Source organism: Molothrus aeneus, chromosome 20, assembly GCF_037042795.1.
Source record: "Molothrus aeneus isolate 106 chromosome 20, BPBGC_Maene_1.0, whole genome shotgun sequence".
NCBI classification, from domain to species: Eukaryota; Metazoa; Chordata; class Aves; order Passeriformes; family Icteridae; genus Molothrus; species Molothrus aeneus.
In genome coordinates, this window is record NC_089665.1 from 526,873 (window position 1) to 550,883 (window position 24,011).

At 50.2% G+C, this 24,011-nt stretch overlaps 1 protein-coding gene across 4 annotated transcripts in view; it reads right to left on the bottom strand.

The window, feature by feature from the left end:
• Positions 1–4,363: 4,363 nt before the first annotated feature.
• MTMR4 (myotubularin related protein 4) overlaps positions 4,364–24,011 on the bottom strand; it is a 56,470-nt gene continuing 36,822 nt past the window's right edge. For all 4 annotated transcript variants that reach the window (XM_066563389.1, XM_066563390.1, XM_066563387.1 and 1 more), the window contains 12 exons: positions 18,561–18,674; positions 13,158–13,354; positions 12,825–12,953; positions 11,713–11,824; positions 11,089–11,284; positions 10,493–10,678; positions 9,538–9,708; positions 9,275–9,429; positions 7,722–8,922; positions 7,279–7,389; positions 6,945–7,033; positions 4,364–6,566 (listed from right to left, as the gene is read on the bottom strand). In XM_066563389.1, coding sequence (XP_066419486.1) covers positions 6,389–6,566; positions 6,945–7,033; positions 7,279–7,389; positions 7,722–8,922; positions 9,275–9,429; positions 9,538–9,708; positions 10,493–10,678; positions 11,089–11,284; positions 11,713–11,824; positions 12,825–12,953; positions 13,158–13,354; positions 18,561–18,674 — 2,839 coding nt within the window. In that variant the 3' untranslated portion in view covers positions 4,364–6,388. The remainder of the gene's footprint in view (positions 6,567–6,944; positions 7,034–7,278; positions 7,390–7,721; positions 8,923–9,274; positions 9,430–9,537; positions 9,709–10,492; positions 10,679–11,088; positions 11,285–11,712; positions 11,825–12,824; positions 12,954–13,157; positions 13,355–18,560; positions 18,675–24,011) is intronic.

A 24,011-nucleotide genomic window follows, 5' to 3' on the forward strand; every position in this document is an offset into this window, starting at 1 on the left:
AGTTAATATTTAGGACTGATTATTTCCTGCTCAGAAAGAGCAGAAAGTAAACATTTTTATTTCAATCAGTATTTTTACCATATATTAACAGAGAATGACCAGACATCTGAAAATTCCCTTGTTTATATTTTTCTTTTGGATAGGGAAATTATGATTGTCTAGTTTTAGCATATCAACAAGAAACCACAGGATGCCAAGCTAGGAAGAACAGTTGCTTGACAGGAGTTGCTCCTGGATGTTTAACAGAAAGTTAGTTTCATGTTGCAAGACATTTGGAACAGACTGACACTTTGCAAACAAAAATATCTTTTATCTCTCAAATTACCTCACATTTACAGCAAAGCCATGCCTAAATCATCAGGACACGGAACTGTCAGCCTGTCGGAACTTGGCTGCGCATGAAACCCAATGTTTGCCTTGTTGTGTCTTTCTAGAAACTGTGACTCTGAGAACCAAAGCTCCCTAAAGCTGCATCCCCATAGAAAGAGAGGCCAAAAAATCAAAAGACCCTGTCATAGGGTTTGCTCGACCACTGCCCTGCAGTGCATCAGGCAGAGCAGGTGGTACTGAAGTCTCTAATGACTCATCTTCATCTTAACAATGTTAATATCAAATCTTAACTTAAATTCTTCCTAACTTGGTATTGAGGGTAGTTTTTTGCTTTCTCAAATGCTTAGTTCTATTTTCTTGATATTACAGGTGAAGTCCCACATATACCAGAGAAAATACCTCAGGAATCAGATGGCAATTCCTGCTCTTAAACAATAACCAAAATTAAGGATTGGGATACTCTGACCAGTCCTAAAGGTGGATGGTGCTGCAGGAAGCAGGGCGAAGGTGTCACAGCAGCACACGGCCCTGTAGGGTACAGACAGACTGACCCGGTAACCTGCACATCCACCTTCATGGAGAACAACTCCTTCCCTTCCCCGGGTGACCCGAGCAGCTCTCACAGCCCCGCCATACCCTCACAGCCCCGCCATGGCCTCACAGCCCCGCCGTCCCTCACAGCCCCGCCATGGCCTCACAGCCCTGCTATCCCCTCATAACCCCGCCATCGCCTCACAGCCCTGCTATCCCCTCATAACCCCGCCATACCCTCACAGCCCTGCTATCCCCTCACAACCCCGCCATGGCCTCACAGCCCCGCCGTCCCTCACAGCCCCGCCATGGCCTCACAGCCCTGCTATCCCCTCATAACCCCGCCATACCCTCACAGCCCTGCTATCCCCTCACAACCCCGCCATGGCCTCACAGCCCCGCCGTCCCTCACAGCCCCGCCATGGCCTCACAGCCCTGCTATCCCCTCATAACCCCGCCATCGCCTCACAGCCCCGCTGTCCCCTCAGGCCACATCGCCCCCCCCACCCCGCGCTGGCCGCGGCCCGGGGGTGCTCAGCGCCCTGAGGAAGGGGCTGAGGTAATATGGCAGGAAATGGGAGCTGCCATGAGGAGCGGCTGAGGGAGCTGGAAAGGGGCTCAGCCTGGAGAAAAGGAGGCTCAGGAGGGACCTTGTGGCTCTGTACAACTCCTGACAGGAGGGGACAGCCGGTCAGGTCGGGCTCTGCTCCCAGGGAACAGGGACAGGAGGAGAGGACATGGCCTCAGGCTGGGCCAGGGGAGGCTCAGGGTGGATTTTGGGGAAATTCCTTCCTGGAATTTGTTGTCTGGCCCTGGCACAGCTGCCCAGGGCAGGGGTGCAGTCCTCACCCTTGGAGAGGTTTAACAGCCGTGTGGATGTGGTACTTGGGGACATAGGTCAGTGGTGGCCTTGGCAGTGATGGAGAACAGTTGGAATCAGTGATCTCAGAGGGTTTTTTTCAGTCTTAATTATTCTGTGATTCTGAAGCTGCATGAGCAGCCTAAGCTTGGTGAGGCTGAAGCTGTGCACTGCTTTTGTCAACTTTTTTTGTTTCAATTAAACATACTGGAGGATGCCTGCAGGATCTTTCATCTACAGACAATTATTTTATCTAGGGACACACAGAGACACCAGAGGTCCCATAAACAAATGGCAGCACCCCAAGTTCACTTTCACAGAAGCCCAAGATTTTGGGAGTGAAATATGTGAACTATCACTGAAAGCGGACACACACTTCAGAAAGTTCGGAAATCCTTCCTGCCTGTGTCCCTCACTTTGAACTGTCTCCTGCACAGGACTCCCAGAGTTCACAAGGCCACACATCACCTTCCTCTTCCTCTTCTTCCTCCACATCCCCAGCCATTTCAGTGTTATCCATTAACACACCTGAGCAACCCCAGCCCTTGCAGCCTGACCTGGCTTCTCACTACACTGAAATGTGTGTTTATTTTGTTCAGAGGCTGCTGAGATAGTGTGGCACATCACACGCAGCCCCAGTTGTTAATTCACCAAGGATTCCTGGCAGTTGGTGCATGGATGGGGAAGGCTTTGATGTCCCTGTTTGTGCTGGGTTCAGACCCATTTCGGCAGATATTGATTACCTCAGGTTGAACGTGTTGGCAATGAGGGCTTTATGTTCCTGTAGTGATAACACTTCCCTCCATGCTTAATAAGCAGGAGAGTTCAGTGCCCTTCGCTGGGGTGGCCAGGCTGACGTGACACTAGCCACAAGTGTCCTAGCAGCTTGTTACTTAATAAATACTGTTTATAAATAATGATTTATCTTTTAACTGTGCATGGGGGAATTCTGCTGTGGTATTTTCCCTGCTGGGGATAAGAAGCCAACAGGTCCCAGCAGTCAGCCTTTCGCTGACTCTCCAGATGACATTGGGACTGCTAAAGATGGAAGTTAATAATAAATGGCCTTTTCCTGCAAAAACGCTGGTCATGACTAATACTGAGCAGTGTTGCTGTGGCAGAGCACCCACCACAGCTGGGACCAGCGCCTCCAAGTGTCCTGCCACAGGCAGTCTCAATGTGACCAGCCTGTCACACCTGTGGTGGCTGTGGTGGGCAGCAGGTCAAATGCTGGCCAGCCATGGTTAATGTGCCTGTTTGACCACATTTCAGATTGGACTGGGCTGGAGCCCTGCTGAGGGTCAGCAGTCAGGGATTCTCTCTGAGGGTCAGCAGCTGCCTGAGGGAATTCCTCAAAGCCGAGCCCTTGCCTCTCTGGGGCAGTGACTGCACATTCCATAGAGAGGCTACCCCTCTAAACTCTTCATAATTCTCATGTCAGTTGGGTAGTACCAATTCCGTTTTACATCACAAATCTGTATTCAAGTGTTTGCAGGGCTATCATTTCACCAATTTATCTGGTTTCTAGAAATAATCTCATTTAAACACCTTTTAAATGAGATTTTACAATTTTACAGTTTTACAATCTCCAGCAAAAGCAGCTTCCCGAGCTGACCTCATGTGACTATGAGGAACAATGGTTCACATTTCAATGTGACAAACTGTCCTGTTCCCCACATTTCTGATACAAGGCCTTTAGGTATCACCTGTCTGACAGGAACACCTGAGCCGAATTGAGGGAGTAGTTTACCAGGGATCTGAATTTCAGTATCCCTGGATCTTTGAATTGAGGACAGACTTTCCAGGAGATTCTCTCTGGCTCCATCACAAAGTATAACTGACCTGCAGCACCATCCAGCTGACAAAGCACAACTCTCCCACCCACTATCCTGCACAGATGAACCACCCACACACCCACCTGGAACAGGTGGTAGAAAAACATCAGTAAGGAGTGAGGGGATCATAGAATCAAAGAATGGTTTGGTTGGAAGGACCTTGAAGCCCATCCAGTGCCACCTCTGCCATGGCAGGGACACTTTCCACTGTCCCAGGCTGCTCCAAGCCCCAATGTCCAGGCTGGCCTTGGGCACTGCCAGGGATCCAGGGGCAGCCACGGCTGCTCTGGGCACCCTGTGCCAGGGCCTGTCCACCCTCCCAGGGAACAATTCCTCATTCCCAATATCCCCTCTATCCCTGCCCTTTGGTAGTGGGAAGCCATTCCCCGTGTTCTGGCCCTCCATCTCTTGTCCAAAGTCCCTCTCTTGGAGCTCCTTTAGACACTGGGAGGGGCTCTATGGTCTTCCCTGGAGTCTTCTCTTCTCCAGATGAACAATCCCAACTCTCTCAACCTTTCCTCATAGCAGGGAATCCTGCCTAACAATGCTTCCTTAGAAAGAAAACAACTCCTTGAGTCCTTATAGGAGAGGCTGGAAGGCCCTGGTTATCCTGGGAAGGACATCCTGCAGGTTTGTTTGGAAGAGGGCAGAGGTGTTCTGTGCCCTACCTGTGATTCTGATTGTGAGAAGGGATATTAAATCCCTAACACACCTTAATCAAGGGAAAAGGTGGTGAGTAACAGCAGCTTGAAACCCCCTGGGCAAGCAGAACTCCCCACAGAGGAAAGAAGGGGCCAAACCCAGCAGCACTAATATAGAGATTTTATTTCGACTGTATCGAGTTGTACAGCACATTTTGTTTGTCACAATGCCATCAAACTGACTGGAGTTTTTGGCCAGCACATTGTGACGCTGAGACTCACAAGAGCTAAAAGCAGTTTGGACTAATGGCCTGAATGGGAGGGCCAGCAGTACCTGGTTTCTGGCTTCCTCATCACTTGCAGTCATTCCAACATGTGCAAAACAGGAGCAAATCCATGTTCCTTCTGCCAGGCCAATGATCACGCTTCCATGTCCAGCAACGACTGCAAGGTACAAGGCAGGGGAGAATCTGAAGCAAGGTGCCTTCTCTTCCCAGAGCCACGATGTTTGTTCCCAGTATGGAAAAGAAGCAGAGTCTAAGTACAGGGTCTTCAGAAGGTGAGCTTCACTTACACAAAACCAGAGGCTGACAAGTCAAAGTGCAGGAAAGGGTCCTTATTTAATTCCTTCTGATGGAGATGACAAACCATTACTGAAAGATCTGGGAGATCACAACAGAGTCAAATCCTTTGCCTTGTTAGCAGACCAAGGTCTTCCCTGCCACAAACCAAGTCTCAGCTCCTGAAGTGCAGAATATATTGGAAAGAAAACCTACATTTCTGCAAAGAAATGCTTCACTTTCAAACTCTTCTTCCTGACTAGTATCCACAGATGCCTTTCAGAGGAGGCAGGATGGATTCTCCTCAAGGGATCCAGGGATTACAAGCCCACTGAAACCCACTTTATAAACCATTCTTCCTTTCTAAACCCAGTTCTTTGTCCTTAGGATGAGTTGGGATTCCTGCTCTCTAGTTTAAAGAAGCAGAGAGGCATTTACAAGTTGGCAACTCTGAACTTTGACCACTGTACAAGGAGACAAAAAAGAAGTCAAATTCAAGAGGCATTTCAGGTAGCACTGGGGCAAGTCAGAGAGATTGTTTCCACCACTGAACAAATGCCACATGTCATGGTTATCACTGCAGCTGTACATCCTAAAGTGAAAAGCACAGACCGTAGTGTCTATGTCAGCCAGTGTCCTTCCCCACCCCCAATTTGGTATCGATGCTTCATTCTCCCTTCTTCGGGTTACATTAAGTGCACAGAAATATATAGCAGCATTTGGACTGAAACCCTCACATACACCAGACAGCACATTCCAGGAGGTAAAACAACACATGGCCTATACCCTCAAGGTATCAAGTTTTCAGGATAAAGAGCAGTAGGAAGTGGAGAGCTGAGGGCAGAAAAGGGGAGGAGGAGCAACACAGGAACATGAGTTCTGTTTCCATGCCAGGAGAGGATCGGGGTGCCATTCCTGTGTTAGCACCAGGCTGTGCACAACCGCAGACAAAGCAAAGGGGCAGAGCAGAAGTGAAAAGCCAATCTCCCATCTCCCCATGGTGTTGGGGACAGGGACAAAGTCCAGTGCGACACTGATCCCAGCGGAGCCTGAAAATGGGCACAATCTGCTCAGCCCTTTTCAGCTGGAATGAATTTCTCTTCAGAGCCCGAGAGAAAATCAATTAGTGATGGCTAGTGAGTCTTGTTCACCAAGCTGATCGCAAATCACACTCATGGGAAGAAAATCTACAGATCTGCTCCAGGCTGAGGCCCTTCCAACGCCCATGGGACCATCAGGAGCTTGCCCTCTTCCTTCTCACACAGCAGCCTGCCTTTGGAGGGGGAGGTGGTTCTAAACATGCCTTTCTATTGCTCTGGGGGGACTTTGCACAGGCAAACAGCTGTGAAAACGTTGCTTTCCAGACCACAAAAGGAAGAGGTTGTGATCTTCTCTCAGCCCTAGGCCATCAGGGCTACAACAGACGGGCCCACCAGCTCCAGGGTGGGGACACAGCAAACTTTGATCTGAGCTCCTCTGCTCCAGCCTGGCAGCGAGGCTGCTGCAGACAGTGCATTCCAGCTTGGTGTTCAAGTGTTGCACCAAAGGCCTTCACAGTTACCCTGGAGGCAGAGTCACCCTTCAAACCCATGAGAGAAAAGGCTGGGCTTAGACAGGTCCCTTGTCTGGCATTCAGCTGGAAGCTGTGGCAATGGGTTTCTTCATATGTTGGCTCATGAGCTCCCTGGCACGAGACACTTGGATATGGTCAAAACAGGAGTTACAAACGAGGACAGGGTCGTACAACTGCTGATCAGGGATGGGCAGCTTCAGATGGCAGCAGGTAGCACAGAACACATTCCCACAGTTCCTGTCAAGGAGCAAGAAAACCAGTGAGAAGAGAGCTGAGACCACCACAGCAGAACTTCAGCAAGTTCTGGTCCAGGTCAGGTCAAAGCACCAGCCTGACTGAGGATTGTAAATGTGTTTTTTATACTGTGGTCAGCAGTGCAAGCAAACTGCTAGTGCTGACAGGGACTCATTGCTGTCCCAGAAAGGGATCAAAGGCCTTGGAAAAACAGAAACAAGGACAATGTAGAATGGAACTCTGCAGGAAACTGATGAGGCCTGGCATGTAGTGGAAAGACCTAAAAGCTTCTCCTGGGAGCTGGAGGGAACAGACCTGGCAGAGGGGCATTTTGTGACACCAGGCTGAAAGGAGGATGGGCCAGAGCGCTGACATTTTTACCTGCAGTGGTGCCTCCGTTTGGCCAGCCAGAACTCACAGTCACAGTTGAAGCAGTGTGAGGCCATGTGGTCTGGGACCCACCGTGTGACCTAGGGCAGACACCAATTAGCTTCCATCTGTAACACCCCCAGTGACAGCTCTGGGCAAACTGGGGGTGGCCTTGGGCCACACCTCACAGTGAGCCTACCCCACCTGAGCCATTAGCAGCAGAGGATGTGTCAAGGACATGCTCACTGCCTCACTTCCAGACCACTCTCTGCAGCTGTGCCCACCCAGGTCAGCTGCAAAAAATATTCCCTCCCACTGCATCACAGCTCCATCATGGGACACATACCTCAGTCTCCTTCTTATCCACAGGTTCCCAGCTTGCTTCTGACAAACAGTCCTCACTGTGGTCCGAACAGAAATCCTCCGTGTCACTGCCGTCTGATTCCTTAAGACACGTCTGCAAAACAAGACCAGGTCACCAATCCCCTCTGCTGCTGGGCACACACTCCAGGGCGTGCCCTGCTCCACACACTCTGTGCTGGTGAGGGGCACCCAGGTGGCTCTCGAGCCTCCAGACATGGGGCAAAGCATCCAGGAGTGTGTAGGAGTTTGGTCCTCGAGCAGCAGAGATACCTCTGGGTGGAGGAGGACATGGCCAGGACAGGGACACGACTGACAGAGGAACAATCTTTCCAACCCCCTCTCAAAGGTATGGAGAGCTGTGGGTTGGAGAGGGAGGTGTACAGAGGTACAGGGACCCGGCATGGGGTGTGAGCGGCCTGTACTCACAAAGTCATCCTCGTAGTCCATGGGGGGCTCGGCCGGAGGGGCGCAGAAGTGGCGAATGTCCAGGCGCAGCTGCAGCTCCCGCACCTGCCGGCGCAGCTGCTCCACCTCCTGCTTGTAGCTGGCCTCGATCTGCCGCAGCCGGTGCTGGATCACATCCGTGGGGAAGGGCAGCCCGTCGTCATCCGGGTAGACAGGAGGCACAGGAGAAGGACATTTTGGCGGCAGGTGCTTGGGACCAGAGGCTTGTTTCAGGTGACAGGGCAGCCACAAACGGCTGGGCTTCCCGAAATGTGCACTCACATGGCCAGCACAGGCCGAGGGCTTCCCACCTTCCCTGCTAGACCATGGGCCACTGAGGCACAGGCCTGGGGCCCGCAGGGGTTTGCTGCTCAGCCTCTTGCTGCAGCAGCCATAGGAGAGGAGGTGTCTGGGGGTGGGCTCCCCATTGGGGAGCGATGTCACCATGCCTTGAAAACTGTCCCAATTGCACCCCAGGAAGGAAAACTCGCTGCTTTGGCTCTGGGAAATGGGCTTGCGCCATTGCTCCAGCGGGAGCCTCCCCGGCTGGCCAGGCTCCTCGAAGGGCATGCTCTGGCCAGCATCACCTCTGCCCTTGTCTGCATCTGGGCATGGGATACCCAGGGCAGGGCCTGGGATGTCCTGAGAAGGGGTGCCTGGTGCCAGGGACTCCTGGCTGGAAATGTCTGGGCAGGTGGTGATTCTTCTAGGACAGCCTCCTCTGTTGGACACAGTGCCAGCAGCCTTCAAAGGTTCCTGAGGACAGGTTTCCAACTGCCTTCCAGAACTGGTGGAAACCTTGTCACTGTTTTCCTGTCCAGAAGGATTAGGATCTGGACCTCTGCCATCCAGTTGCTCCATGAGTGTTCCATTTCCCTCTTCCACCTCCACAGGGACACTGCTGGCTGGCACAGCAGACTGGCTGCCCAGCTGCCTGCTCGGTCCTTCATGCTCAGCATGGCTGCTGCCTTGCAGGGGAGGGTTCTCCTCCTCCCTGGGCTGTGCCTCTCCTGTGGTCACTGCAGCACCTTCACCCCCTTCAGTGTTGGCATGCCGGGCTTCCAGGCCCACCCGCACCTCCTGACAGTGGTTGTTCAGGTTGGGGTCACTGGATGTGCGGGTCAGAGGGCTGCTGGAGTCACAGGCTGAGAGCAGGTCATCCATAGATCTTGTCTTTGGTAATCTAGAACCCAAAAGCAAAGCAAATCTCACAATAAACCCCCCCAAAACTTGCCTGGTTTCACTCAAAACTGAGATGAGGACAGGGAAATATTCCCCATTACAGCTCCAGCAGTCAGTGGAGATGGGCAGTGCAGCTACAGGAGCTAAAATGCAAAACACCACAGTGTGGCCTCCTGCCTTTGGGGTGCAGCAGGGACCTCAACTCTTTCTCTAAGTGGCTGGGGCACTGCTACAGGGCTCTTGCTCCCACAAGGAAGATGAGAACAACAACAGAGAAACTACAAGAAACTACAAGAAGGGCAGGAAGATCTGTGGGTATGCAACATCTTGAGCCTGAAGCTTTAAGCTCTTACCTGTCCAAACACCTGCCACTGAAGTCCTGGCTCTGAGATCCGGGGGGCATGTAGATGTCCATGTCCTCCTGTCCCAGAGGATGTGGTGAGGAGGCCGGGAGGTATACGGCTGTCCAGAGGTGCAGAGCGCGCACGTGGCACACGGGATGCAGCACCTGCGACACCGCCCGCGTCAGAGCCCGATGCCTCGGAAACCCCTTCAGCCCCTCCCCAGTGCCTGCCAGGGGAAAAACCTGGAAAGCGGGGTCAGGAGCTCTACTGACCTGCTCGGATCCGGGCATGTAGAGCAGGTTGTGGAAGTTCTTGTTGCCAGCCCGCAGCAGGGACCACACGGAGCACGTGCGCTTGTAGATGTTGTGCATCTCACGCTCGCAGGGGCTGTTCCCCAGGAAGGTCCCGTAGAGGCAGGAATACGTGTGCTGCACCAGCTTCACCTGTGGCGGGGAGGGGGAGCCACACTCAGAGCCACGGGGAAAAGGGGGCTCCTGCCTACAGGAGACATATCTTCCCCTCCTCTGGGATGACTCATGCACTGCCTACCTTGGGTAACCTCACTGCTATCCTTGCTTCCACACTGGGCAGGACAGGGATCACTTCAATTGAAGGGAAAGTAATACTCAGCTGATACCAAACCCATCCCTCTAGAACCAAATGACTCTCTAGAACCTTGTTCCACATTTTTTGGTAAGACAGAGATTAATTTTTTTCCCCTATTTTTTAAAAAATATTTCAGACCCATATGGCTCTGAGGTATGCAAATCAAACCACTGCTGCTGCTGGGCATCTGAATTCCCTGGGGTGGAAAGTGACTGGAGAAGGGATTCAGGAAAACCAGAGTACACAAACCCTCCACCACCCCTTCACGGGAGAACAGATTTAAACTAAAAGAAAATAAATTTAGATGAGATGTTACAGAGAAATTGTTCCCTGTGAGGGTGGTGAGACCCTGGACCAGGCTGCCCAGAGAAGCTGTGGCTGTCCCATCCCTGAAAGTGTCCAAAGCTGGACAGAGCAATCTGGATTAGTGGAAGGTGTCCCTGCCCATGGCAGGGGATGGATGGAATGAGATGGGCTTTAAGTTCCCTTCCAACCCAAACCATTCTGGGATTCTGTGATCACATCACGATGTCCCAGGTTCTGCAGACCTCTTTTCTTTCAACTCCAGAACTGTCAAACATCACGACCTTCCCTCTGTCTCTGCTCACATGTATTTCTTACCAGAAAAGCTTCATTAAATTCGAAGAGGCAGGGAAATTGCTTCAAAAGCTGATGAACAGCATCCAGCCACTGGAGAAAAACTGGGCACTGCTCGTTCTGATCCTCCACCTTTTCCTGGTGTCCACAGCGATCCCCAAACTTGTGACCAAAGTCCAGCCAGTCCGATTCAACGAGCACCTGGAAGCCCTGTGATTAAAAGAAAGAATAACTGCAGAGACTTTGCCGAGGACATGTGGCAGGACATGTCCTGTGCCTGGTTTGGGAGCAAAGCTCACCAGGGTTGAAGGTTTCCACACACAAACTAACAGTTGTTATGTCTATGCAGTAACCAGCTCAGAGAATTCAGAGTAGGGAAGCAGCTGAACTTTGAGCACAAGAAGGTATTTCCCACAGCACTTCCTCAGTCTGGGCAGAGAAATGAGGAACAGTTCACCCAAAACAAGCAGGAAGAGAACAGGGAAAACTCAACACCCACCACAGCAGCTCAAAAACACCACTAAGCTTATTCCCAAATGCAGTGCTGCTCCTTTCCACGGGGATTCCAAGATAAAAGCTGCCTTTGAACAGACATGAACTGCACCAGAGCACAATCCTACCTCCATGGTCCTGTAGTAAGGGTCCAGGAGAATCTTTGCCAGTGCCACAATCTGCGGAGTCCTGTCCCAGCCGTCGGAGCAGTGAACCAGCACCGGACGCCCTTCTCTGTCCACGGCACTGGAGACCAGCACTGCTGCCTTCAGCATGACAGACAGATGCTGCAGCCACTTGGTGCTCTCCAGGGCTGAAAGCCAGCTGCAAAGGGGAAAAAAGGCAAGAATGGTTGCTTAGCTCTCTATTGTAGAAAAAAAAATACATTTTACCTTCAGTTTTCCTGGAGTCCTCAGCAAAAATCAGTCTTTTCTAAAACATGTCCCAGAGGAGCCAGAGAGCCTCGAAAGAAGGGCCAAGAATCCAACCCCAAATTGAATTCTTCTCAAATACACCCACAATTTAGAAACCCCCAGAGGATACACTCAACCAGGTGATGCTGAGACAGTGCCACAATCCGTTCTGGATTAATGGATCGAAATTAGCAGCATTCAAGCACTGTGAACACTTTCCCATCCCTCCATTTTCTTAGTTAGAAACCGGGGATAAAAAAAGGAAAACAGAGTGGAAACCCCCCCCCCTAGGTCACTGACAGATATGGCATCAAACTCAGCTAGAGAAGAGTTACTCACTTGCTGGGGTCTGGCACTTGACTGCAGACAGCACGCAGATACTGGAAGCTGTTCCGGATGGAGTGGATGTTGGCCATGCCCATGAACACGACTTCACAGTTGGGATAATACTCTGACACAAGAGACAGGAACATTCAGAGAGAGCTAAGGAGCTACAGAACATTCTGAGCTGGAAGGGACCCAAAAGGGTCATCAAATCCAACTCTGCTGCTACTGCAGCAACTGCCTCCACACCCCAGTGCAGCCACCCCTCCCACACTACCCCTGGTGCTCATGGAGTCACTAAGGTTGGGAAAAACCTCCAAGGTCATTGAGTCAAACCATTTCCCAGCACTGCCAAGGCCACCATGTCCCCAAGTGCCATATCCATGGACCTGTTAAACCCCTCCACAGAGGGGGACTCTTAACAATGCCCTGGGCAGCTGTGACAGGGCCTGACAACACTTCACTGAATAAATTTTCCCCATATCCAACCTAAACTTCCCCTGGCACAGTTTGATGCCACTTCTGCTCATCCTGTGCCTTGTTCCGTGGGAGCAGAGCCTAACTCTCACCTGGCTGTCCCCTCCTGTCAGGGAGTTGTGCAGAGCCACAAGGTCCTCCCTGAGCCTCCTTTTCTCCAAGCTGAGCCCCTTCCCCAGCTCCCTCAGCTGCTCCTGGTGCTCTAGACTCTTCCCTAGCTCCATTTCCTCTTCGTGGTCTTTCTTGTGGCCAGATAAGGGGGACTGTCACTGCCCTGTGACCACTTTATTGCTGGTACAGCTCAGGTGCCATTGACCTGCTGCTCACCTGGGCACACCTAGGCCCATGTTCAGCTGCTGCCAACCAGCACCCCCAGGTCCTTTTCTACTGGGCAGCTTTCCAGCCACTCTGCCCCAGCCTGGAACATTCCATTGGGGCTGTTTTGAACCAAATGCAGGACCTAGCACTTGGCCTTATTGAACCTCATCCAACTGGCCTTGGCGTGTTGATCTAGCCCCTCCAGATGCCTGTGTGGGAACATGCTCCCAGAGACCAAGCACCAAAATGCTGCCCCGGTCCCCAGCTGTGCCCTAAGAGCCACTGCCACGATCAAGAGGAAGATGCTCTGGGATGTTCTTGGCCCTTGGTACCTTCGCATTCACAGCCGCCTCCCTTGGCCCTGTTGGCCACGGCTGCCGTGTAGGACCTGGCATCGAGGATCAGCAGCTTCTGAGGGGTTCCTGCATTCTCCACGCCCGAACACGCAGTCAAGGACGAGTCTGCAGGAACACACAAGGACTGAGCTCCTGGCACCTCCCTCCCTCCCCCCAGTGCCACCATGAGCCCAGAGAGCCACCCACACACCACAGTTAATGTGGCACAGGTTCTCCCCCTGGACACTGGGGTAAAGCCCTGCCTTGGGACAGCCCTGGCAGCCCCTGTGCCATGTCCCCATTCAGGAGGGCTGGCAGGAGCCATCTCACCGAAGTCAGTGTCGCAGGGCTCATTGCCGTCGCTGCTCCCGGCCTGTGGCGCGGCGCCCGACGCCCTCGCCCCGGGGTTCAAGGCACAGGCTTTGGCAATGGATGTCACCAGGTACTCGTCGTCGGCGTTCCGCCAGCCCCACCAGCTGATCTCGGGCTGGCTGCAGCGCGCGATCACCGCCCCGTTGCGCACGTGTCTGCAGGGACACACACACAGAGCCTCGCTGAGCCCCCGGGAGTGGGGGCCGGCCCGGGACAGCTCCCTGTGCACAGCCACACCTGAGCTACTCCTGGCTGCAGCTGCTCTATCTACAGCACTGACTCTCACTGAGAAGTGAAAGAGAGCAAGGAATCTCAATAACAATTTTTCATCACTGCAGCACTGACAGAGAGGCTAAACCAGCCTCATACTTTTATTTACAATAATATAAAATCATCTAGGTTGGAAAAGACCTTCAAGATCTCAAGTCCCATCTCTGACTTCTATTTATATATATTAATATATCCTGTAACCCATAAATATATAAAATAGATATTTTTGTATATAGATATGACTGTATTTATAAATTAAACCAGAGAGAAGAACTTAAAATCATTATGGTTGTATTTTGGGAAAGTAATAGTTATTTCATAGAATCATGGAATAATTTGGGTTGGAAGGGAGGTTGAAGATCAACTTGTTTGACCCCCCTGCCATGGGCAGGGACACCTTCCACTTTATTTTAAGGCTATTCTGTTCTCTCCTTCTCCTTCTTTTTGCCTTCCTCCAATTCCAGACCCATTGTTAAACCATTTCACTTATCACCTGTAAGTTGGGAAGATGAGCTCACTTGGCATCAGACCAGGGAGTTTCTGGGTGGAGGCCTGAGCTGGTGTTTATCAACAACCCCTAAATGTGAACCCTACCCTGGCTGTGCTTACTGACGAGGAGGCCTGAAGTAGGAATCAGTGCATTTCACACATGAACACACTGGTCAAGTCATTCCCAACTGGCCTGGGAAGGGAAGGGACTGTGATGTGACAAAGCTGCTGATAGAGAATGACCCAGAGAGTGTGAAATTTAGCATTAATAAGTGAAGAGTATTTACAGATGATCAAAGCATAACCCCAGCTGTGACATGGAGCAGTTTGGTGCAGATCCCAAAGGCTTTGAAGTCACTGGGAAGCTCTCAAAAGCCTCAACTCAGTGCTCAAGAGAAGCATGAAGGTTAAGGATGTGCTAACAGTTACTGGGAAAGGAGTATGAAAAAAAAATATTATGGCTTCACATCTTAGCCATCCTAAAATGACACAAACTTGTCTCAAAAAGGATCATGTTGTAGTCAAACCAAGCTCCAGAGATGGGTGGCACAGACACAAGCAAGCACTGGAATGGTCATGCCATATTTCAGAAACACAAGTATTTCTTGGACAACAAACTAAACCAAGAGTGGACTCACAGCCACAGTGCAATGTGGAACTACCAACTGGTTCCAACACTTGGTGGCAGGTTCACCAAGTGACCATGAGACAGTCACCCATTCTCCCAAATGGGTGTAGGAAATCTAAGATTTCCTACAGATGCTCCAAAGATGCATCAGGAAAGAGCACCTGCATCCCTATCTCATTTGTTACATTTCCCTGAGGTGCTGCTCCTGCTGCCTGGTCCTTCCTGGAGATGGGAAAATGAACTCAACAGCCCTGAACCAGACCCACATACCAACCATGCTCAGCCATCCCACCACCCCTCCTGCAGCATTTATCTGGAGACCACAGAGTCAAGGAATGGTTTGTGATGGAAGGAACCTTAAAGCCCATCCCATTCCACCCCCTTCATGGGGAGAGACATCTTCCACTGTCCCAGGTTTCTCCAAACCCCATTCAACCTGGCCTTGGACACTTCCAGGGATCCAGGGGCAGACACAGCTGCTCTGGGCACCCTGTGCCAGGACCTCACCACCCTCACAGGGAACAATTCCTTCCCAATATCTCATGTCACCCTGCTCTCTGTCAGTTTATGTAGCTTTCTTAATGACATCTCACTGATAATAACAATGAAGACTTTAAACTGAAGCCTTCCAAAGAAATAAAGTTCATGTTTGGCCAAGTCAAAACACCCTGGGGACCCTTTACTTTAAGTGCTGCTCTGTTTTGCAAGGTGACTTGCACAGCAGTCGCTCCCAGGAGATCTATTCCTGCCTTCAGGATCACTCAAGGATGGATAACAGAGAGCAGCAAAGGCTTTGTTTATAGTAGTAAATGAAACAGAGCCAAGGTGTGGACTTAAGCACCAGCCTGTGATCATCCAAGCCTGTTTGTGAGACACCCACAGTTCCTGGCCTGTGCCAAGCAACACTTTCCCAGACAGCGCTTGAGCACGTTTTTGGGAAGGGCAGGTGCTGTGCCAGGGACTGCTCCCAGCGGGCAGCTCGGGGAGCAGGACAGGGTGCGGGGCACTGCAGCTGTTCCGGGCAAAGCTGCCAATGTCGCCACGGTCGCACTGAACTCACAAAACTCTTGGTAACACAAACCTCTGAGCACTGAACAACGGCTGGGGACCTTCAAGGGACACAGTGACCTGCCAGTAAACAAGGAAATGTGGCAGCACCAATGCGTGTGAAGCCACCAGCAAGCAGAAAGTACAGCAGGTGCCAGGAGAGGAACCAAAACCACAGCTGAGCTTGCAAGGAGATTCCCAGGGCAGGGGAGCACCAGAACCTGACTGTGCCTTCCCTGCACATCTCCCCAGCACGAACACAGGAACCATTTAAGGCCTTTTCTTACCTGGGAGTTTTGGGGAGGTTTTTCTCAAAGGAAAAAGTTTCTTTCTTGAAACTGGAATGTCAGAAAGTGCCAGAGTGTTTTAACTAATATGGAGCAAATGATTCTTTAGAGATCCTCAGTTTAGTTTTGTCTAAACGACTCAAGACCCTTTCATGGTCCAAAGCTGCAATATGAAGTGCCTCTGTAGTTTTTCAGTTGAGTTTTTCCTCACAGAATTATTCTGAGCACAAGGCTAGAGCACATCTGATACTGTCAGCACGTGCCATTTAACCTCCAACAATCCTCCACAATGGATTAATATCTAGTTTAGTGGAAGGCAGCAGCAGGGGGGCTGGAAGTAGACAATTCTCAAGGTCCTTTCCAACCCAAATCATTCCATGATTCTATGATCTCCCAGGAATCTCTGTTATTTCCTGGACAAGTCAAGGAGCTCGGCTTAAAGCACAAGAAAGAGCCTGGAGAGGGTTTACTGAGCTGAGCCTAAAGGTTCCCAACTGAGATGTGTGTGTGTATAAATGCTCCATTTCCCACATCACTGGGATAAACTCCCGTTTCACTGTCGCAGGATGTGAGAGCCCGAGAGCGAGGCTCAGCCATGGGGTGGAGCAGTGCCCGCTGTCCCCTGGCAGGGGATGCTGAGCATTGGGAGGAGCATTCCTGCTGCCACAGGCCCGAGGTCTCCTCAAGGTGGCTGAGCAGACACAGCCAGAACTGCCACACCATGCCCGTCTGCCTCTCTACTTAGCTAAATAATTGATTGCATCCTTTGTCTTGTTTTAGAAGTGGATTGTGCCTGGAGGCTTCTGCATCTCTCCTGTGCGTCTCCACTGAGGACTGAGATGGAGACCTGAATTTCTGTTTTACTTAATAGCTAATTTATACTTTTTTCAAGAAATCTGATAATGGGATACCTTTGGTGTCATGTTTTACAGCTCTGACTGTGACCCAGTGAGATCAGCCTTATCCAAAAGCTCTGAGGTCTATCAGAGTCCCTTGGGATGCAGGCACCCATCCATTCTCTCCTGAGCTCCGAGTGAGGAGGAGGAGCTGAGTGTCAGGCTTTTCATTTCCACACAGCACAAGGCACCGCAGAAGCAGCCTTGACCCTCGAGGACCCTCCTGCTCCAAAGACTTCAATCTTGAGGACAAAGACTAAAAAAAGTGCATGAAAATCAGAGACACATGGGCAAGCACTTGCCCCATCTTGTAACATCACTTGTCAGCGTCTTCTAATCTGATCCCAGACTGCAAAGGGTTGTACTCAGCTCATAAATTACTGGGTACCATTACAGAGATGTAAAGCAAGGAACAAAATAATTGCTGGAGTAGGAAAAAGACATGGCTTTGCCCTTGGGTGGGTAGGCACAGTGGGACAAGCTCCAGCACCAGGCCATTTTTAGCAAAAGGAATCACAAATACAATTAAGTTCTTAGCTGAGTTGGCTACAAGGAGGGAAAGGCTCCATCCGATAAGTTATGCTCATTCCCACTCTGCTGTAGAGCTGAGTTCTAGAAGGAACACACAGTGTTTTGCCACATTCAACAGCAAGCCAAGAAGTGTGCTGATGCAGAGTTAAGGTACCTGTAAATTCACTGGCTTTGCTTCCTGACTTTCCTATTTTCCAATACAGCTCTGATCTTTTAAGGTTTTTTTATATTTGGATTTGGTGTCTGCTAACACACAGTCTAAGGCTACAAACCATAATGTACATTTTACAACAGCACAACTGCCTGGGTGCCCCTTTCCATCAGCCTCCTGTTGGTTTCAAACACATCAGTCTCCTGGGAGACACATTTCATGAGGAACCAGCCCCTACTTTGCAGAGCCCTGCTCCATTGACTGTGTGGCCTCCTGCATCCCCCTCTAGATTATTTCTGGAAGGCAGGTCAGGGAATAGTTCATAGAATTACAGATTATTCTAAACTCAAAGGGACTCCCAAGGATCATCCAGTCCAACCCCTGGCCCTGCACAGACACCCCAACAATCCCACCCTGGGCATCCTGGCAGCTCCTGGAGCTCTGGCAGCCTCAGGGCTGTGCCCATTCCCTAGGGAGTCTGTGCAGTGCCCAGCACCCTCTGGAGAAAGAAACTTTCCCTGAGATCCACCCTAAATGTCCCTGACACAGCCATTCCCTTGGGTCCTGTCCCTGGTCATCAAAGGGCAGAGATCAGAGCTGCCCCTCCACTGCCCCTTGTGAGAAGCTGCAGATTTGGGCATTCCCAGGTCTGTCCAGGCCTGCACACCCTACTGAGCACAGGGCACCCAGCAGGCTCCTTTTGGCTCAGATTTCTTTTCAAAGTAGCAGCCAGACAAGGACCAACGTGTGGAAAGATTTTGAAACTCTGAGAGAACTTTATTTTGACCTCATCTTGCAACATCTCCCGTAGGAGGAAAGTCACCCACACCTTCAAATCTGACTGAGAACAGCAAAGGACAGTTCTGGAATACTGCTTCTCTCTTCTGGAAAACACCCTGCTGCAGATGGTGCTAGGAGAAGGAGCCCTGGGAGTGTCTCCTTTGCAGGCAGGAGGCAAAGGATAAACAGCTCTCCTGCCATCCCTGTCCAAAGCCCCTGCAAGACTATGAGGACACGGCAGCTGTGATGGGTTTGGGGGAGGGAATTTGGGTTTGCATTTACCTGTACACCACCACAGGGATCCTCTTCCATGACCTGAATGAAGCCACATTCTCCAGCTCCTTGTCAGTGATCCAGACAGGGACCAGCAGCTTCTGGGGATAACTGGAACAAAGTCTGGAGAAGAGAAAGCATGAAAGGCAAGATGAGGACTGAGCAATCAAAAATCTGCCCCAGAGCAGCTCACATTTCCCCAAACTCAACATGCAGGATTTTGTCTCTTCCTCCTCATATCTGTCTCAGGACAGTGAGACAAAATGTGCTGTCAGGAATGAGCTGAGAGAAGACAACCTCCTTTCACCCCAGGCCTCATCTCTGGCCTCCTACTAAGTATCCTAGTACTTCTCAGGATGCCTTTGGAACAACCACTGGATTTAAGAATTCATGAGGCTTTAGGGGAATAGTCAATAATTTACATGAAGTTTTTGTTTTCTTGCAGCAGGTACACACAGAGCTTCTGGTAAAGAATGGCCAACCACTTTCTGCCTGAGAGAACAGGATACATTGTTCAGTGAGAAAGACACAAATCTGCCCAGAAATTTAGCAGTGGGGACTTGGGGGTATGCAAATAAAGTGACAGGAGTGATATCTACATCATAACTTGTTTGGTTGGGTGCCAGAAATCAAATTCTTGTAGCTATCTGAACATGTACCAGCAGTGAGAGGAGAACTCCGAGAAGAGAGAGCACTGCCAGAGGGCAGGGTGACATGGGATATTAGGGAAAAATTGTTCACTGGGAGGGTGGAGAGACCCTGGCACAGGGTGCCCAGAGAAGCTGTGGCTGCCCCTGGATCCCTGGCAGTGCCCAAGGCCAGGCTGGACAGGGCTTGGAGCACCCTGGGATAGGGGAAGGTGTCCCTGCCCATGGTAGGGGGTGGAATTGGATGGGCTTTAAGGTTCCTTACACCACAAACCATTCTGGAATTGTTGCACACACAAAATTCCAGGAGTGCAGGGGAGGCTTTCTGGCTCCTGCAGCTCTTCCCCTGCCCCTGCTGCTCCCAGCACAGGCCAAGGGCAGGCTCAGACACAGCAGTGCCTGGGAGCTGGACCAGCTGAGCCCCTGCAGCCAGGCAGGCACAGGAGGGTACACGGCAAGGAACATCAAAGAGCAGCTCTGGCTCGAGGTTATCCCACATCATTTAGCAAGAATGTTTCAGGGCAGATGGGGAGCAATGTAAGGAGGGTGAAAGGATCCAGCCAGTAAGCTCCGGAGGGTGGTCTGGTGTTCCTGAGCCCAGGATATTCCAGCTGATGGCAACAGGCACAATTCAGTATTAGTTTATAGTGCTAGTGAAGAACTGCCTGTCACGCTGGAAAATGGCACTCCAGTGTCTAGACAGCTCCTCTGAGAGCCCCAGGCAGAAAGCAATGGTGGCTAAGGGATAAAAACAACTGGGTGAGGATGAGGAATTCAGGAAGCAAAATTAAAGCTGTCAGTTAAGAAGGTGAAGTCCAGGTTATTTGTGGTAGGATGTCTGGGCTTGGACATCTCTGAAATGCCTAAGATTCCATAAGTAAAGGTGGTCACGAAATTAGAGAAGCAGTGAAGCATGACTGAAGATGCAGGAATGTGGGAGAGGGTTAGCACCTGTTCAGGTCTGGAGGAACTTCTGGAATAGCTGAGTCTATACATGAACAAGCTCTGCTGAAGTGCAAACAGTTCCCTGGCACCTCAGATGAAACATGGGTGATGTCTTAAAAGTACAGATTGGGGAGAGGTAGTCCAGAAGAGGCTCAGGAGTGTATCTTCCAAGAGTTAAATCACTAAAACTCTGTAGCCTTAGGGAAACAGTAAGATAGAAATCAATAAAATTCAGGTAGGAAACAGGACATCTTTAAGAAGTGAAGCCAAATTCAAGCAGGGTGCATAGAAACAGGGAATAAGGTTAAGACAAAGAGACATGTCTTTCTAGGCTAGAATTCCAGAGGAATACAGTAGAGGAAGTGAAAACCCAGGATAAGCAACTCTGTTGGCTTAACAGTATCTTATAAACTGATACAAGGAAGGATATCTGTGGCACCTTAAGTTTCAGGGTACAAGCTTTATAGGAAAGCCTAAATAGGCTGAGCTTGTGAACAAAGTGTGGGCAACTTCCAGGGGAAGGTGGGAGTGACAGTGTGATGCTCAGAGTGACCAGCATCCACCAGAATGCGCATGGATCAAATCCCAAGACTGAAGAGAAACAGGACAGCATTGAGGCAACACTACCAACCCCTGGAGTAACAGTAATGGCATCCACAGGGGCTGGAAGAGAAGCAGAAAGGCTGCAAGGGCAGAAATTCCCATGGGAGACTTGTTTTGCTTCCACACAGGTCTGAACCAAAGGTGACATTTTCAGACACACCCAGATGTTTCTTGGTGCTACCATCAAGTCTCTGACTCTTCCTTTGGACCTAAGCTGCTCCAAAGTAGAATAACTGAAAATTCCCTTTGTTACAGCATTCATCACTCAGTAGATTCAGTAATGTTTTTAGAGGGGATAAGGCTCCCACAACAGCAACAACAACACAAAGGGTTTAAGTTCAGGGCACCTGGGGTTTGAGTCAACATGGCTGTTGGGAGGGAGGTCACTCCTCCTGTGTGAGAGCTACCTGAAACATCAGTGAATGAGCAGACAGGGCAAATTTAGATTTTCAGAGGGGCTTGTTTGAAATTTTTTGTGTGCCTGTGTTTTTTAACAGGTATGTCCCCACAAAGCTGAAGAATGCTCCTCTTAGGAAACAGCTGCTCTTGAGAAGATAAAAAATAGTTCAGAACCTCAACGATCATTTTTCACCACAATGGGAGTCCTAAAGGGAACCACCTGCAGTGGGGTGGCCTGGAAAGCCCCGGGACTAGCTTGAGCCAGACAACAAAGGGTAACAGCCTTGAACTGTGAGGTTTGATGGCAGGAGAGGGCGGCTGGAACGACACAGGAATCAGCACCTGTGAATGAGGATCGATGGAGAACCTTCTTACCACAGAGATAACAATGAGGGAGAGGAATCATGGAATACCCTGGTTTGGAAGGGATCCATGAGGATCGAGTCCAGCCCCTGGCCCTGCACAGGACACCCCAACAAGCCCATCCTGTCCCTGAGAGCCTTGTCCAAGCTCTTGTTTTACAGAAGGCAAACACATGTACCACTAACAGTCCTCACAGACTTACTATCCGCGTGTTCCTGTGGCAAATCCAAGCAAGGACAGTAATTATCCCTTTCCAATGGTATGGATACTATTAAAATTTATAGAGAAGTGTAAAAAAGACAAAATTTGAATTAAGAGCAGTCTCAGAGACGAGTAGGAAACACCATCTGGCTGAAGCCGTAACAGAATTCCAGGCAAACTTTCTCCTCATAAACTCAAAAGTTAAATAAAATCACAACCGTAAAAAGATGAAACCTAAAAATGAGCGTCAACATTGGAGGCAAAGTGGTTTTGGTGTTTTCCTTTTTCTGAAGGAACCACATGTGTACCAAACGCACCAGTACTAAGGCTGATATGAAACAACTACCTCAGAGAGCCTGTGTGGACCAGATGGGCAATGCTGGAGTGATCCCATTTCCCTAGGTATAGCATCCCTGAAGATGTGAGCGCCAGGGAGAGACCATGTAATAATTTTATTATCACTGTAGACTTTTATCAAGACTGAAGGAGTGGTTATTATAAGCTTGTATTGCTCTCACTTTACAATGGCTGTCGCCAGGAAGGAGATAATAGTTCCCAGATAAGGACATCTCAGAACAGACTTGAAAGACAAGGAACAAAGCCATTACCTTGGAGTATCCTGTCTTTAACAACACTGTTTTGCCAATGCAGGGAAATAAAAGATAAAAGGACTATAAACAGTTAAAAAGTAACCTGATCCCTGTGAATAGAGGCAGGTGGTTATGATCAAAAGCCAGGGCAGGATTTAAAGCCACACTCCCCCAGCAGCAAGAGAGAACTGGTTTGAGTCGCACAAGGCAATTGCACCACCCCTGAGATCCCGGGATGTCTGCAGGGAGCTGGGACCTGCGAGGATCTCCAGGGAGGAACTTGGCAGGTGGAGGGAAGCAAAGCCAGGGCCACACCCAGCTTGCTGAGGTTTGTTTTAAGTCCTTTCTTCCCTAGTTTGGTTGGAAATCAAACACCTGTCTTCAGAGAAGGTGGTTAATGGCTGTGGATTATTGGCCATGAAGCAAAGCACAGATGGTCAATGGAAACTGAACTTTCTGAAATAGTCAGAGGGAACCACACCCCAAGGCCCAGCAGGGAAGAAGACCCTACATACAGAGACTCTGTTTAGGGCAGGAACCCACAGGCTGTGCACTCTAAAACAGAGCAGTTCAGGAGAACAACTTTTATTTGACAACCTTGGAGAAACTGTGTAAATGCCAGCAAAGTCATGTGAACAGTCCCAAAGCAACGATGTGGTCAGTAGGGCAGAGGTAAAATGGAAATCACCCCCCAAATTTAGTGCTTATGGCCTGGATTCTTCAGGAAAAGAGAAGAGGCAGCAAGCTCCAAAACTGGGATTTCCACAGTCCAGTGTGTCTGAGATTTCTCATGGTCTCCACAGGAAACCAGTGACCTAGAACTGTCCAATCCATAGGTGATGGGGATGTCTGGACTGGCTGGGACAGAGAGGAGAGGCTGAGGGATACTAGTGGTTTCAAGAACAGGATTATAGGAAATGCACAAATGAGTATGTCCATCAAAGTTTGAAATCCCATTGGCTTAATGCCACCTGCTGCAAACAGTGCAGCTGCCCTTTTCAGAGAGTCCTGTGCTCCTGCCAGAATAGAAGGCGGGTTGGAAACACTGATTAGTAGCAAAAGGTCTTTTCTACTGTGAGAGTGGGAAAACCTTGCAGAGATTTCCACCCCAATGCCCACAGGGAACACTTTCAACACTGGCTCAACTGAAACGTGACATCACAGTGACGGAGAACCCCCTGTGGGGACGTGCCTAGCACACCACCATGTTCCCAGGGAATGCTCTTTTCCCTTCCACATTGTGAAGCTCCCAAGCTGCACTTTGGGGCTGCCACCTCTTGTTCTGCCATGTGCCACTGCCAGAAGTTTTACTCCATGCCCTTTTTTGAATGCCTTGCCAGTAGCTGAACAGATCACCCTTCAGCTTCTCCTGCTCTGACTGAACAAGCCTCGCTCATTCCCAGACTCCTGAGCCTGCCAACAGCTCTCCACTGGCTAACCCCAGCTCCTCACAGAGCTGAACATCTGCCTGAATGTATGAAAACTGTGGCTGTTATATCAAACTGAGCATTTTAGAGAGGAGAACTGACCAGAAAGACAAACCCACAATGGATGGACCTCCAGACTCCCAATGTTTTCCATGAGGAATAAGAGCCACCACATGATAAACTACCTGAGACAGCATTTACAGTTCCTGCTAGCTCTGATGTTTGGACTGTATTCTCTTTCCAAATCCACGATGTGAAAGGCAGAAAGAAAAGGGATCTGGCTCA